Genomic DNA, 16633 nt, shown 5'->3' with positions numbered 1-16633 from the left:
GCGATGTGATGGGAATATTGGGATATGTAGGTACGCCTCCGTAAGGTCGATGGACGTCAGGAGGTCGTTCCTTCTTATGCTGGCCAAGATGGATTGCAGGGTCTGCATTTTGAATTTTTTGTATACCAGGTAAGAATTTAACCTTTTTAGGTCCAGAATGGCCCTCCATCGTCCTGAAGTCTTTGGAACTATAAAGAGGATTGAATAAAAACCTTGCCCCCTCTGATCGGGAGGGACCGGTTCTACCGCTTTTATTTTGATAAGATGGGAAATGGCCTCCTTCATGAGAGCCCGTTTTGACGGGTTTGAAGGTGTTGGACAAGAAATGAATCGGTTTGCCAGTTTTGAGAAAAACTCCAAGGTCAGGCTGTTGGTAACTGTGGACAAAACCCAGGCGTCAGTGGTAATGTTCCCCCAGTTCTGAGAGAACAGGGAGAACCAACCGCCTATTGGGGGTCTCTCCCTGGAGTCACTTATTCCTCCGATAGGGACAGCCCCCTGCGCCTCGAAAGGGCCGCTTAGACTGCTGTTGTTGCCTGGGCTTGGGTCCAAAACATTCCGTTTGATGATCCGATCTTGGAGGAAATGAACATTTGGGTTGTGACCAGTTAGAACCCTGGGTATTGCCCCGGAATCCCTGACGGCGATAAAAAGGAGCAAACTTCCTGTCCGATCGCCTGGCCTGGTGAGCAAGTACCTTTTTCTTATCCTTGTTTTCTATCAAGTATGATTCCAGGGCTTCCCCAAACAATTTTCCCCCCAAGTAAGGAGCGATGGCCAAACGCCCTTTGGATTTTAGATCTGCCCGCCATTGCTTCAGCCAAAGCAGTTGCCTGGTAGAAACATTGGCTGCTATCACTCTGGCTGAAAATCAGGCGGCACGCAACATGGCATCGGCCGTGTATTCTACCGTCGCTAATAACTTACCCAACGTCTGATGGGCACGTACCTGATCCTGCGGGATCATGCCCTGAAGCTCCTGGAGCCAGGTGATAGAAGATCGTGAGAAGAAAGAGGCTGACATGGAAGCCTTTACCGCCCACCCTGATGCTTGATGCGCCCTTCTTAGTGTGTACTCAGATTTCCTCTCCTCCAGTCTTAACGCCTCTGCCATATCTCCAGCGATAGTGGAGTTTGAAAAAATGGGAGTAAGGGATGTGTCCACAGTTGGGACCTCCAGGAAGTTGGTTAAGGATGGCACCACACTAAATAGCTTTTTGTCAGAGGACCCTGGGACAGGAGAAACCCCAAGATTGATCCACTGTTTTCTTATTGTGTTGGCAAAGAATGGAGGACAAGGAATATGTCTTTGAGTCACTGTGGGCTCAGCAAACAGAGGATTTGAAGACTGACTGGTGGAAGGGGTGGGTTGTGGATCTGACTCTGGGGCGATCTGGGATGTGTCCGTGGCCTTGGCTAGAATGGTCTTGAATAGAGTGGGATCAAAGAGGCCTACAAAAGGGGAGGGCTCCTGAGGAGCATCCTCATCGTCTGATAGAGCTGTCCCCCGTGATTCATCAATTTCCGAATAAGAAATCCTCTGTGAGGATTGATCGGAAGTAATGGAATAAGCGTAATCAGGGGTGGTAGACCGACGCTGGGAGGGTGTCAGGGTTTGGGATTTCTATAGGGATGAGAGACTCTCTAATACCTGCGTGAGCATGGATTGCAGTTACTTCAGCGCAATCATCTGTGACGAGTCAGGACAGAGACCGGTGGCCGTGGGTGTGAACGTGGCCAATGGAGTAGGTTGAGGATTAAGTGAGGGAGCCCCCCAGCTTGGACTAGGATTAGATGTCATGGGACTAATGGGTCGAGATTGAGACCCACCCTCCAGAGACAATGGCCTATGAACCTGTGCAATTGTGGTTACCTGAGGGCTGAAAGGAGAAGTCTCACATGCAGCTTGCACATGTTGTGATGGAGCTATCTTTTGAGCCCTGGATATCTGCCTCTCTAGGGCCTGATTTCCCCTAGCGGCCTCCTTTTCCACCACCTTGGATGGCGCTTTGCTGGATAAGATCTTTGTTTTTGCTTTGACTTTGCCGGCTGCCTCCGCTTTTGTAGATTTGTGTCTCCTTTTACTTGGAGGACTGGTGGATGCCAGAACCAGTTGAGGCTGCTTGTCTTCAGCCATTGCTTGTGTACCCTTCAGCGCAAGTCTGAGAATGGGTCTAAGAAAAGCAAGAAGTAAGGTCTTAAGGTGAAAAACAGTAGAAAACTGGTAAAACCAGTATGGCTCTTGGCACAGCAGGTAAGACCTGAAAAACCCTTCAGCAGAAGTCTGAGAATGGGTTGTACCAGGTAGTAAGGACTGGAAAACCAGTATGGATTCCTTGCAAAAGAGCTAGGCCTGAGACCCTTCAGCACAAGTCTGAGAATGGGTTTGTACCAGGCAGTAAAGGCTGGAAAATCAATATGGACACCTTTGAAAGGAACTAGGCCTGAGATCCTTCAGAACAAGTCTGAGAATGGGTCTAGAACAGGCTAGGAGCTGAGGCCCAGTGTGGGACTGCAGAGACTGGTGAGACCAGTATGTGAGCTCCTTGCCAAAAAACAACTGTGAAACACAGTATATGACAAATAGGTTCTTAGTAGGCAGTAGAGGTGAGAGAATCCAACTCCCAATGAAAGACAATTCAATTATACTGTTGCAATAAATTGCCAGAGGCAATGACAAGTGGATGTGGCTGGAGAAAAATGCTTGGAGATTGTCTCCACTAGGTCATCCCTCCCCAGAAATGGGGGGGGGACTGTTCCAGCCACTCAGTAAGACCAGAAAGGTTAATTTAGCCTTAAATCTCTCTTTTGTTGCTGACAAACGAAGTTGAGAAATTAAACTGCGTAATAAGTATTTTTTTTAAATTCCAAAATGGTGACTGCCAGCCACATGGCGATCAACCTATGGCCCTAACGCCGGCCCTGCAGTACAGGCCTCGCCCCAAAAACAAAATGGCAGCCGCCAGCCACGTGAAGACTCACCGGTAGCCACGATCGTCCGGACAAAGCTCGGACGGTCAGCTGTCGTTCAGAGCTTCCGTGGCAGTCCCTCGATTGACCAAGCCGATCAGAAGTCTCCATGGTTCTGCAAGTCTTGCAAATAAAGTGAAACAGGCCCCCCGCTAAGGCCTCAGCAGTCCGGGATGAACTACCGTCGCCCTGGGCCTCCGCGGAGATCCTCCAACCAGCTGGATCGAATAGAAAGCTCCGCAACTCCCCAAAGCCCCGAAAAGCAAAAGGTAAACAAAGAAATCTCATGCTGCAGCTACAGGCTTCCCAAAGCCCTGAGCACTCAACCGGAAGAAACACAAGCCTCGTGCTGAGGCTGCAACAGCCAGGGAATGTAAACAAAAAGGACTCGGAGGGGAGGACCCGAGGGAGGAAAGCACAGGAAAAATACAGTGTTTTGAAGAGAAATTAAAGGGGAAAGGAAGGATAATCCACGAATAGGAATAAGGGAAAACAATTTTTTTTTAAATAAAACCTGAGTCTGGGTAAAGACTAAGACGGAACTGGGTAAACGTGACCCAGCAAGAGGCATGGCTATCTCTCAGTCTTAGTCTAATTGGGTAGAAGGGACTTCAGGAAACCCAATCCGTGGATTATCCATCCTCAAGCTGGAGAAAAACATGTTTCAAACTTTTACATACACATATTTGCATTTGTTTTCTCTTCTGCAGTCGCTGCTCTTCCTAAAGTACAGAAATAATAATTAAGTCTCCTAAAATGCCATATAAATATTATTTCTTTCTCCTAATATATATAGATATTTAAAAAAAGAAAATATTATTTTCTTTTTTTAAATACATACATACATACATACATACATACATACATACATGGGCCAAATATCACTATGGAGGCGATTGAACATGCAATAAAAATAGCAAAAACAAGAAAAGCCACAGGACCTGATGATATCCCAATAGAAATTTTAAAATTGCTGGAAGACAATGGGAAGAATTTTTTACTTCAGCTCTTCAATCGGATATATGAAACAGGAAAGATACCAAATGATTGGCTAAAATCAACCTTTGTGACAATCCCCCCAAAAATAAATGCAAAGAAGTGTACCGAATACAGAACAATAAGCTTAATGAGTCATGCCCTGAAAATATTCCTGAGAATAATTCACACAAGAATATACAGCAAAACTGAAGAGCCTCTAGGTAACACACAATTTGGTTTCAGAAACAATCTTGATACACGAGATGTGCTATTCAGCATTCAAGTTCTTGTACAGCATTGAAGAGATGTCAATCACAGTGTTTACATGTGCTTCATTGATTTCGAAAAAGCTTTTGATAAAATAAGACACAGCAAACTATTAGAAATCCTGAAACAAGGGGGACTAGATGACAAAGACATCCAAATCATAAAGAATCTGTATTGGCATCAGGTAACAAATGTGAGACTAGGCCAAAAATACTCAGCTGATGCAGAAATAAGAAGAGGGGTCAGACAGGGATGTATTCTGTCTCCACTGTTGTTCAATATCTACTCTGAGTCAATCTTCAATGAGGCACTGGAGAATATCGATGCTGGCATCAAAGTAAATGGTGTTTGGATCAACAACTTAAGATATGCTGACGATACTTCATGCTTGCCAGTAAGCATGAAGACCTTCAGCTCCTCATCAACAAAGTCACAGAAATATCTGAAAAATACGGCTTGAAGCTTAACACCTCAAAAACCAAGATCATGGTCGTCAGCAAACAACCTGTTAATTTACCACCAAGAAATTCAGAAGGAATACCACTAGAAAAAGTTGAAAGGATCACACACCTCAGTTCCAATTTAAATGAAAGCTGGGACATGACCACTGAAGCAAAGACAAGGATAGAAAAAGCTCGAACAGCATTCTTCAAAATGAAAAAGGTCTTCTGCAGTCACGACATAAGCCTAAGACTGAAAATCAGTCAGATGCTATATTTTTTTTATCCTGCTCTATGGAGTAGAGAATTGGTCTCTGACAGAAGGCCACCTGAAGAGACTAGAAGCATTTGAAATGTGGATTTACAGGCGGCTGTTACATATAAGCTGGGTTGACAAGATCAGAAATGAAGAGGTAATAAGCCGCCTGGGAAAGCCAAGGAAAATCATCAAAACAATTAAAAAATGAAAATTAGAATATTTTGGACATGTGATGCGACATCCAGAAAAATACGGCATACTCCATTTAATCCTCCAGGGAAAGATTGAAGGCAAATGAGGTCCAGGCAGAAGAAGAACATCATGGCTTCAAAATCTAAGGGACTAGTTTGGACAAAACTCAGCAGCACTTTTTCGTGCGGCTGCTGATAAAAACAGGATCACTAACATGATCGCCAACGTCCAATAACGGATATGGCACAACAAGAAGAAGAAGATACATATTAGCTATTAAAGAGATTCAGAACTAAACTACCAGGAACTTTTTTTTTATAAGACCTGAGGGAGGAAAAAGCACAAGGATCTGAAATGTTGCTGTGGCAAATCAGGGGAAAGTTATTTGCATTTGTTGATTTAAGAGGAGGGGAACAGAGTGGAATGGAAACTGTTAAAGCAATTTACATATTGTCTATGGTCTCTATTAACAGTGACCATGACTCCCCTGCTTCTACTTCCTTCACTCTGCCTCTAGGAGAAGAGCAAATGAGGGGTTCAGAAATTTAGAAAGCAGTGAAAAGACATGCAAAAAGATTCAGCTACCAATCTACATCTGCAGACAATTTTTTCTCAAAGGAAGGAGCTAAATATCCTAAAACAACCTGATTACTTTAAAAGAATGTGTTTTTAAAAACCAATGTATTACAAAGAGAAATGTCTCTTTGAAATTAATACAGTGTGTGCAGAAGGGGAAGGCTAGAAAACATTTTGTTCTTTTCAGGGCATTTCTTTACATTACAATGGCCCTTTTAATTCCACAATGCAAACAAAACATTGGTTGTCTGCTGTGCTACCAAACAATTAAGACACCATTTAATCAAGTCATTTGTGCACTATCTAGATATGCAGCAATCTGCTTATGTATTATCAACAATTCTAAAGAACAAATTAAATAAAAAAGATTTAACTTGAAATTGCTTGAAATTACTAAAGATATTAATGCAGCTTCCAAAAAACACTAAACTGGTACACAGGAGAGCAGATTTTCAATAGCACAATAATAATTCTTTAAATTAATACATAATATCAAGCAGAATGTTTTAATCTCTTGGCTTTCCACTAAGGAGATAAGCTGTATTTACAATTTTGCCTTTTAAATGACTTTTAGTGGTTCTGTATTTTAATGTTCTAATGCAGTGGTTCTCAACCTGTGGGTCGGGACCCCATTTGGGGTCGAACGACCATTTCACGGGGGTCGCCAAACCACGCTGTCTGCCATTTTTTTCCCTTTTCCCTAGCTGTCCTACTCCCTCTTATTGGTGGCCACACCCATTTGGGGGTCACCACAACATGGGGAACTGTATTATGGGGTCACAGCATTAAAAAGGTTGAGAACCACTGTTCTAATGCAACTTTTTAAATAGGTCTTCATTAATTCAACTAGCTAGCTGTATATCTTGAAGAATATCAAGTATCATACACCAATATCAAGTCTATTCACCAACGCACAGAGCATGAGAAACAAACAGTGTGAACTAGAAATTCAGGTTAATGAGGGAAGATATGATATTGCTGCCATTATGGAAACTTGGTGGGATGAAACCCACAAATGGAACACACACCTAGAGGGATTCAAATTATTTAAAAGAAACAGACCAAATAAAAGAGGAGGTAGAGTTGCTCTCTATATAAGAAATAACTACATCTCTACAGAAATAGAACACAACAATGATGAAAACTGTCTTGAATGCATTTGGTTCAATATAAAAAGGGGGGGGGAATGACATTGCCATAGGTGTATACTATAAGCCACCCAACCAAACAGAGGAAATAGATGAACTTTTTGCTAGTCAGCTAACTAAGGTATGTAGGAAGCACATTACAATAGTAATGGGGGACTTTAATTACCCTGACATCAACTGGGAGACAAACTCTGCACCAAGTGGAAGATCAAACAGATTCCTGGCAAACCTAACAGACAACTTTGTCTCCCAAAAAGTAGAGAAGGTGTTGGAATATTCATGAACAGGAAGAGTCATGTGGTAACTCAGTCAGCCAATGTGAAGAAAGTGCTATTGAGTCTGTGCAAAAAAAGAGTATTGAGTTAGGAGCTGGATTTCCAGTCTAAAGTTTTGTCTCTGATCTGTCTCTATAAGAAGTCTTCGTTAAGCTATGTTGCTGTAAAGAACAATGGTATTGTAAATATTTTTATATAAATATAAAGTTATTTAAATCAGCTAAATGCAGTCAACTGTGAGAGCTTCTGATTTATTTTTCACCAATAGAGAATTTAAAATTCTCTAACAGGTTATGGGCCCAGAGCTTACTAAGGTCTGCATTGTAATTTAAAGCTGGAAGAAATTGCCTGTGTTTAGAAAGTATAAGAACAAGGCAGAATAAGCAGAATGGCTGCAATGGAATTTAAGGAAAGCTGTGTGCCTCGTTTGGGCCAGAAGAATTACATTGTGTGGGCTGCAAAAATGGAATGTTTGCTGAAAGCAAAAGAGCTGTGGTATATTGTTGAAAATCCACCACAAGTGTTTGCAGCAGCAGATCAGAAAAGCCATGATCAAACTATGGCTTATCTCATCTTGAATTTAGATGATGCACAATTTCTAAATGTTGCAAATTTAAAGACTGCAAAGGAGATTTGGTTGAAGTTGAGAGCTGTGCACGTGAATGTTTCTGCATGCAATATAGTGCAGTTATCAAGAAAACTTTACAGGGCCTGTTTGCAACCAGGTGAATCTGTGGAACAGCATTTAAATAAAATGCAAAGTTTGTTTTTGGACTTAGAACAACGTGGGATTAAATTCCCTGAGTCCCAGAAGGTTTTATTGGTGTTGAACAGTTTAGATAAAACCTGGGACACAGTTTCTGCAATATTTGAATGCAAAGAAGAGCAACACTTAAAGTTTGAGGCTTTAAAGGCATGTTTGCTTAATGAAGAAGAAAAACGCCATTTTAGAAGCAGCCACGAGGAGGAGAAATTCCTGAGGAGGGGGTCCAGACTGCAAGTCTCCAGAGAAGAAAGAAGCAGATCGGACCCGGACCAAATTGCAACAAAGGAGAGATTTTGCAAGCAGAGAGCTTTACCAGTAAAGAATTGCTACATTTGTGGAGCCAGCACACATTTGCAAAGGAACTGTTTGCAAAGGAACTGTTTGCAGCAAAGGACATTTGTGCAAAGAAAAAGGACTGCTTTGCAAAAGGAACATTTTGGTGTTGCAAAAGTTTGCAATAGCAACAACAGAGACAAGTGGCTAATAGATAGTGGGGCAAGTCAAACAATTGTTAATGAGTCTAAATTATTTTTCAGGTTTGTTCCAGTAGCACAAGAAGCTGTGGCTTTGGCAAATGGCCAGAAAGCAAAAGTCATTGGAAAAGGTGATGTAAAAATTCCATATTTGGAATCAAAGTTTACCAATGTGCTTTGTGTACCTGAGATGGAACATAATTTGTTAAGTGTGTCTAATTTAGACAAACAAGGTTTTGAGGTCATTTTTGTAAATGGGAAATGTCTCATCAAAAGGAATGGGAATATTTGTGCAGAAGGCATAAAGGAAGATAATCTATATGTATTGCAGGGACAAAAGGTTCAATGTTCCCATATATTTAAGAATGTTGCAGAGCATGATTCATGTGTTCATCTTCTACATAGAAGACTTGGCCATGCAAGCTTTAAAGTTTTGCAGCAAATGCAAGATTTTGCAGAAGGGCTAAATTTGAAGGGATGCAAAACATATTTGGACTGTGCAGTATGCAAAGCATCAAAGTCAAAGGCATTCCCAGTTAGTAAATGTAGCACAAGACAAACAAAAAGAGTTCTAGAGCTGGTCCATGCAGATCTGGTGGGACCTATGCAAGCCAGCTTGGGAGGAGCAAAATATGCACTGGTAATTGTTGATGATTATAGCAGGTATTCATTTTGCTACTTGCTTAGAGATAAGATAGAGGTGCTACAACAATTCAAACAGTGGGTAAGTTTTGTGGAGAGAAGGTACAGACAACAAGTGTGTCAGTTGCAAACTGACAGAGGTACTGAATTTATGTCAACTAAATTCCAACAATGGTTGGGGCAGTTGGGGATAAGACACAGACGTACAAATTCTTACACAGCAGCAGAGAACGGTGTAGCTGAAAGAAGGAATGGTGTTTTGCAAACAATGAAAGATTCATTATTGGAGGATTCTGGTATGAGCAGGTCATATTGGGGAGAAGCCATATTGACTGCTAATTATATAGTTAACAGGCTGTGGAGTTCCTCCATTAATAATACTCCATATGCCATTCTATATGGGAGAAAGCCATCACTGGCACATTTGAGAATTTTTGGAAGTACTGCATGGGTACATATTCCAAAAGCAATCAGAAGAAAGGGACAGCAAAAGGCAAGAAAGCTCAGGTTTGTGGGCTATGAGCCAGGGTCAAAAGGATATCGCTTTAGCGATGGAAGTAAAAGAATTATAATTTCAAGGTCTGCTAATTTTGCAGAACAAAATTGGGACAGAATTAATGCAAATTCTGGGTATGTCTCACTTAATGACGGTGATCTGTTTAGTGACAATAACTCATCTAATGATGAAAAAATGATTATTGAAGATGTCAATGTTCAGGGAGGAGAGGCTAACAAGACATGAAACCAGAAAGACTTGAGACACAGGAGCAGTTAATACCACGTAGGTCAGAGCGATGTAATAAAGGAATTCCTCCTGACAGGTATTCTGCCAGCAAGGTAAAGGTTTGCAATGTGTGGTATGAGCCAAGAAGTTATAAAGAAGTGTTGGCATTACCAAAAGCTGAACAAGAAAAATGGAAGGAGGCCATGGATAAAGAGATGAAATCCATGGGAGACCATGAAGTATTTAAATCAGTGACTTTGCCACAGGGAACCAAAGCTGTGGGTTGTAAGTGGGTATATAAGAAAAAGGTATTGCCAAATAATGATGTACAGTATAAGGCCAGATTAGTGGCACAAGGTTTTTCATGATTAAAGAATGTATTAAGTTAATAGATCTGATGTCTCTTCCTGTCATGAAGGGAGGAGTGTTGGAATATTCATGAACAGGAAGAGTCATATGGTAACTCAGTCAGCCAATGTGAAGAAAGTGCTACTGAGTCTGGGCAAAAAAAGAGTATTGAGTTAGGAGCTGGATTTCCAGTCTCAAGTTTTGTCTCTGATCTGTCTCTGTAAGAAGTCTTCGTTAAGCTATGTTGCTGTAAAGAAGAATGGTATTGTAAATATTTTTATATAAATATAAAGTTATTTAAATCAGCTAAATGCAGTCAACTGTGAGAGCTTCTGATTTATTTTTCACCAATAGAGAATTTAAAATTCTCTAACAGAAGGGAACTAGGGGATCAGCCATATTGGATTTAATTCTCACTAACAGAGATGAAACGCTTGAAGATGTTGAAACCACAGGAAACTTGGGGGAGAGTGACCATGCAATATTGGAAGTCAACATTATGCAAGCACAAGCAATAGAACAAGTCAAACTAGAGTCTTGGACTTTAAGAGAGCTAATTTCAACAAACAGCTCTCAAAAGAAACCAGCATGGCTGCATAAAGAACTCTCTGATAAATTGAAAGACAAAAAAGAAAAGTATAAAAAGTGGAAAGAGAAGCACATAACTAAGGCAGAATATCAGCAAATAGCCCGAGAACTGCAAAGATGGAATGAGGAAAGCTAAGGCTCAAAATGAACTAAGGCTTGCAACAAAAGTCAAAAATAACAAAAAAAGCTTATTTCAACATGTAAAAAACAAGAAAAAGATTAAGGAAATGATTGGTCCACTAGTGGGAGAAAGTGGCAACAAGCAATAGGGAGAAAGCAGAACTACTCAATTCGTTTTTTGCATCCGTATTTACACAAAGGGAAAACCTATCAAAATCAGTACCGTAAAAATCAGATTAGAAACACAAGTTGATAGGCAAGAAAATGGTAAGTGAGCACCTATCCACCCTAGATGAGTTCAAATCACCAGGAACAGATGGACTACACCCTAAGGTCCTGACGGAACTGGCAGATGTGATCACTGAACTATATCTTTCAAAGATCCTGGAGCACTGGGGAACTACCAGAGGACTGGAAAAGAGCTGATGTAGTTCCCATCTTCAAAAAAGGAAAAAAAAAATGGATCCAGGAAATTACAGACCTATCAGCCTGACCTCAATACCTGGGAAGATTCTGGAAAAGATAATCAGACAACGAATCAGCGAACACCTAGAGGCAAACAAGGTCATTACTAAAAGCCAACATGGGTTTGTCAAAAACAGATCATGCCAGACAAATCTTGTTGCATTCTTTGACCAAATGACAAAATTAGTGGACCAGAGGAATGCTGTGGATATAATTTACTTGGGACTTCAGTAAGCCATTTGATAAAGTAGATCACAACCTACTACTTGATAAGATAGAAAAATGTGGGTAAGACAGCATCACCACCAGATGGATTCGTAGCTGGCTAACCGGCTGAACTCAGCATGTGGTCCTCAATGGAACTGCATCTACATGGAGGGAAGTGTGTCGTGGCGTGCCCCAGTGCTCTTCAACATCTTCATCAATGATTTGGATGAGGTGATAGATGGTGAACTCATCAAATTTGCAGACGACACTAAGCTGGCAGGAATAGCCAACATTCCAGAAGATAGACTTAAGATATAAAAGGATCTTGACAGACTTGAACATTGGACACTATCTAATAAAATGAAATTCAGTGGTGGAAACAGTAAGGTTCTACATTTAGGCAAGAAAACCAAATGTACAGGTATAGTATAGGTGGTACTTTGTTCAATAGTAGTAACTGTGAGAGGGACCTTAGAGTCCTAGTGGACAATCACTTAAATATAAGCCAGCAGTGTGTTGCAGCTGCCAAAAAAGCCAACACAGTGCTAGGCTGCATTAACAGGGATAGGGATAGAATCAAGATCACGTGAAGTGTTAATACCACTTTACAATGCTTTGGTAAGACCACACTTGGAATACTGCATCCAGTTTTGGTCACCACGATGTAAAAAAGATGTCGAGACTCTAGAAAGAGTACAGAGAAGAGTAACAAAGATGATCAGGGGACTGGAGGCTAAAACATATAAGGAACAGTTGCTGGAATTGGGAATGTCTAGTCTAATAAGAGAAGGACGAGGGGTGATATGATAGCAGTGTTCCAATATCTCAGGGGCTGCCACAAAGAAGAGGAAGTCAAGCTATTCTCCAAAGCACCTGAAGGCAGGACAAGAAGCAACGGATTGAAACAAACCAAAGACAGAAGCAACTTAGAACTAAGGAGAAATTTTCTGACAGCTAGAACAATTAATTAATGGAACAACCTGCCTCCAGAAGCTGTGAATGCTCCAACACTGGAAGTTTTAAAAAGAGACTGGACAGCCATTTGTCTGAAATGATATAGGGTTTGCTGCCTGAGCAGCAGCGGGTTGGACTAGATGACCTCCAAGGTCCCTTCCAACTTTGTTGTTGTTATGATTATTATTATTATACCCATATCTCACATGACCACAAGCTATTTATATGAGCCCACAATTAAAATAATTCTACAGATATTGGAATATTATTTTTATGTATCAACTTTAAGATCCACATTAAGATAATTCAATATAATCAGCATAAGCTAGCTGCTTCTATTGTCATTTAAAATTCCATTTGGATACAGAAGATAGGAAAAGAAGAGACCCCATTGAATCTGCCTTACAAATAGCTACATTTAATCCATTTCTTGAAGTTTTAATGTTGGCTACTAAACAGTCTACAATATGTGTTTAAGAATGTGTGCTTGACTTCAATTGATTTTATTGCCCTTAGTTTTGAAAGCGCTTATATAATGTACTTAGTAGCATGAAAAAATACTCCAAATAAATAAATGGTCGAGCAGCTGAACTTATTTCATTTGAATATAGTTAATTGACAAATTGGACAAACTGGAATTCCCCCACCCCACCCCATACATACATAAAAGAGAAGGAAAGGGAATGGCAGTAGGTTAAGCTCAGTGGTTGTCATTACTTTAAAAATGAAATTATGATCCCTGACAACTTAAACTAATATAGACATGCTTACAATATAAAACTGCATATTGTATAGTAAGCCCCACCGAAAGTGAAGGTTAAATTATTTTAAAATCAAACCAGAGAAATACCTTTTTGTTGCATTTTATGGTATTTAGAATTTCAAAATATATACGATAAAGATAGAAATTTAAAAGCTTAAACAATTTTGTTAAACACAATTTTAACACATAAAGATTCTTACCACTATTTCCTGGTGGTTGTAGTGCATCCCCTGTTAAATCACACCATCCAACTGGAAAAATATCTCGAGAATCATATTTACACCAATAATCAAATGCTCCACGCCAACCATCAAAGGTTATAAAAACTTCATCTCCTCTGACATCCCCAATGGTTGCAGGACATATTAAATAAGGATTTTTTCTGTCTATTGCTTCTAGCTTCATTCCAACTTTTAAAAAGTTTTGAGAAGGCTTTGGAGGTTCCTATCGAAATAAGAGAAAACAAGCAAATATATGTATATGAACCTTTTACTTAACCAAATTGTTCCACATTTCTTATTTATGCTCTAAAACATAAACTGGTTTGGAAACAAAGTATTATAATTTTTCCACCCTTATCAATTTCTTAAGTATTCTTTTCTCAATGCCAGAAAATTAATATGCACTGAAGTTTTTTACGTGAAGGTTTCACAAGAGCATTAGAAACTATGAACATTTTTATATTTTTGAGAATGTAATAAAGATTATAATACAGAAAGATATTATTAAAGAGTCAAAAACAATGTTCTATTATCTTATTAATGAAAAAGTTGTTAGAAAAGCAGAAGTTTTCAATGTCATACCTGTCAATGTCAGAAATATGAATAGATCATTTACAATCTCTAAAATGATACAAAATATTGTGTTTTTAAACTAGCAGGGCCTGTAAAAAAGCCACTCATACTTGAAAAATGTGAGTTTAATAGTTGTTCAAGTGATAAATTACTATCAGGATTTTTGTTCTTTCTTAATCTTTTTGGTTAAGTTGCAAGTTCAGCAAACAGAAACTAATATTTTCTATTAACTTATTTTAAGTTAATATTATATCTACCTAATTTCTAAATCTTTTTTTATATAAAGATGTATATATGTTACCAGCAATGTGTGAAAAGCTGGCAATGTGTAGAATGTCTAGGAAATTTATAGATTGTGCTATGCTTTTAGGCAAAATATGAAATGTCTGTTATTTTAATATGCTATATACTAGTGATGGCGAACCTTTTAGAGACCGAGTGCCCAAAAACTGGCCCCACCCTTGCTCCACCCCCTGCCCCGCCCCTGCCCCACCCCCTGCCCCACCCCTGCTCTGCCCCATTCCCCGCCCCGCCTGCCCACAGGACCACTCATCACCTCCAGGGCCCGCCGCAGATCGCCCAAGCAGCCCAGCAGCACTATGGCGGCCATGCCCTCTGCCCGTGCCCTGAAGCATTAACTGCATGATGGGGTGTGAGGACAGAGTCTTGTCTATGCTGCCTGGCTGCCATGTCCTTGGCTGTGCTGCTCCGTATGGGCCACGCTCGGGGGCGACTCTCCTTCAGAGATGATGATGGAGAGGGGGGTGCGGGGGGAGGCAAGGCTGGGGCAATGGCACATGTGCCCACAGAGAGGGTTCTGAGTGCTGCCTCTGGCACCCATGCCATAGGTTCGCCACCACTGCTATATACAGTGCATTCAGAAAGTATTCAGACCCCCTTCACTTTTGTCAATTTTGTTATGCTGCAGCCTGATTCTACAGTTGTTGAAATTCATTTTTGTCTCATTAATCTACACTCAGTACACCATAATGACAAAGTGAAAACAGAATTTTAAAAATGTCTGTAAATTTATTAAAAAGAAAAAAACTGAAATATCACATTGGCATAAGTGTTCAGACCCTTCACTCAGTACTTCATTGAAGCACCTTTGGCATATAACCTGACAAGCTGTACACAACTGGCTTGGGGAATTTTCTGTCATTCTTCATTGCAAGTCCTCTCAAGCTCAGTCAGGTTGGATGACGGTCATTGGTGAACAGTCATTTTCAGGTCCCTCCAGAGATATTCAATAGGGTTTAAGTCAGGGCTCTGATACAGTTGTCCCTAAACCACTTCTGTGTTCTCTTGGCTGTGTGCTTAAGATTGTTGTCATGATGGAAAGTCAATCTTCAGCCCAGTCTGAGGTCCTGAGAGCTGTGGAACAGGTTTTCATTGAGGATATCCCTGTACTTTGCTCCATTCAGCTTTCCTGCCAAACTTCTTCTGAGCTGAGGTGGCGCAGCAGTTAGAGTGCAGTACTGCAGGCCACTTTAGCTGACTGTGTTCAGTAGGTCAGCGGTTCAAATCTCACCGGCTCAAGGTTGACTCAGCCTTCCATCCTTCCAGGGTAGGTAAAATGAGGACCCAGATTGTTGGGGGCAATGTAAATGTATATATACACTGCTTACTGGTGTACACCGCTTAGAGAGTGCTTGCACTTAAAGCGGTATATAAGTCTCATAAATAAATAAATAAATTTGAGAATTATGGAGGCCACTGTGCTCTTAGGAACCTTTAGTGCAGCAGAAATTTTATTGTAGCCTTCCCCAGATCTGTGCCTTGAAATAATCCTGTTTATGAGCTCTGCAGGCAGTTCCTTTGAATTAATGCTACAGTATGCATTGTCAGCTGTGAGGCCTTCTATAGAGAAGTGTGTGCCTTTCCAAATCATGTCCAATCAGTTTAATTTACCACAAGTTAACTCCAATCAAGGTATAGAAACATGTAGCAATGATCAAGAGAAATGGGAGACACCGCAGCTAAATTTTAAGTGTTGTTGGAAAGGGTCTGAATACTTATGCCAATGTGATATTTCAGTTTTTTCTTTTTAATAAATTTACAGACATTTCTAAAATTCTGTTTTCACTTTGTCATTATGGGGTACTGAGTGTAGATTAATGAGAAAAAAATGAATTTCAACAACTGTAGAATCAGGCTGCAGCATAACAAAATTGACAAAAGTGAAGGGGGTCTGAATACTTTCTTAATGCGCTGTACTTTCCCTAGGCATTGTATATAATGCCTAGGCATTATGCAGACTGACAAGAACTATTTAGATAAAGTATGAAAAGAGAATCATGAAAAGGGTTACGGTTACAGTAACAGTTGGCTAGCTCTTTATATTGAAAAGATGTAAATGAAAATGAAAGAAGAAATGCAAAATAAAGTACAGGACTTTCTTACTGAAAATAAACAAGAGAAAAAGACAAGTATTAAACTACATATTGCAACAAGGAAGGCTAGAATGGTATTTTTAGCAGGAGTACTTTATATTTTGCCAGTTTTTCTTTTGGCATTGCATAGGGTACCTAGGACGTGTGAAATATTAAGCATTTCATACATTTATGTCTCATTTTGGCATCTATAGATTTCCTAATTAGGCATCTATAGATGCCTAATTTTACACACTGAAGGTAACATAAATAACATTGACAATGTTGATACCATTAGTTTTACCATTGATA

The 16633-nt window shown here is 40.2% G+C and overlaps 2 protein-coding genes across 18 annotated transcripts in view; one reads left to right on the top strand and one right to left on the bottom strand.

Annotated features, from left to right (window-relative positions):
• The window catches only part of SCML2 (Scm polycomb group protein like 2), a 94555-nt gene that overhangs the window by 40210 nt on the left and 37712 nt on the right, over positions 1-16633 (bottom strand). For all 16 annotated transcript variants that reach the window (XR_005558552.1, XR_005558551.1, XR_005558550.1 and 13 more), the window contains one exon: positions 13356-13599. Coding sequence is in view for 12 of the 16 variants with exons in the window: in XM_039358401.1 (XP_039214335.1) it covers positions 13356-13599 (244 nt within the window). In the remaining 4 variants the exon portion in view is untranslated. The remainder of the gene's footprint in view (positions 1-13355; positions 13600-16633) is intronic.
• Positions 1-16633, top strand: part of RAI2 (retinoic acid induced 2) — a 129654-nt gene that overhangs the window by 96109 nt on the left and 16912 nt on the right. The window lies entirely within an intron of this gene.

The sequence above is a fragment of the Crotalus tigris genome, unplaced genomic scaffold, assembly GCF_016545835.1.
Source record: "Crotalus tigris isolate CLP2741 ecotype Arizona unplaced genomic scaffold, ASM1654583v1 scf7180000019016.1132606, whole genome shotgun sequence".
In the NCBI taxonomy this organism is placed as follows: domain Eukaryota; kingdom Metazoa; phylum Chordata; class Lepidosauria; order Squamata; family Viperidae; genus Crotalus; species Crotalus tigris.
The sequence above is the reverse complement of the archived record's forward strand: the minus strand, read 5'-3'. Positions and strand labels throughout refer to the sequence as shown.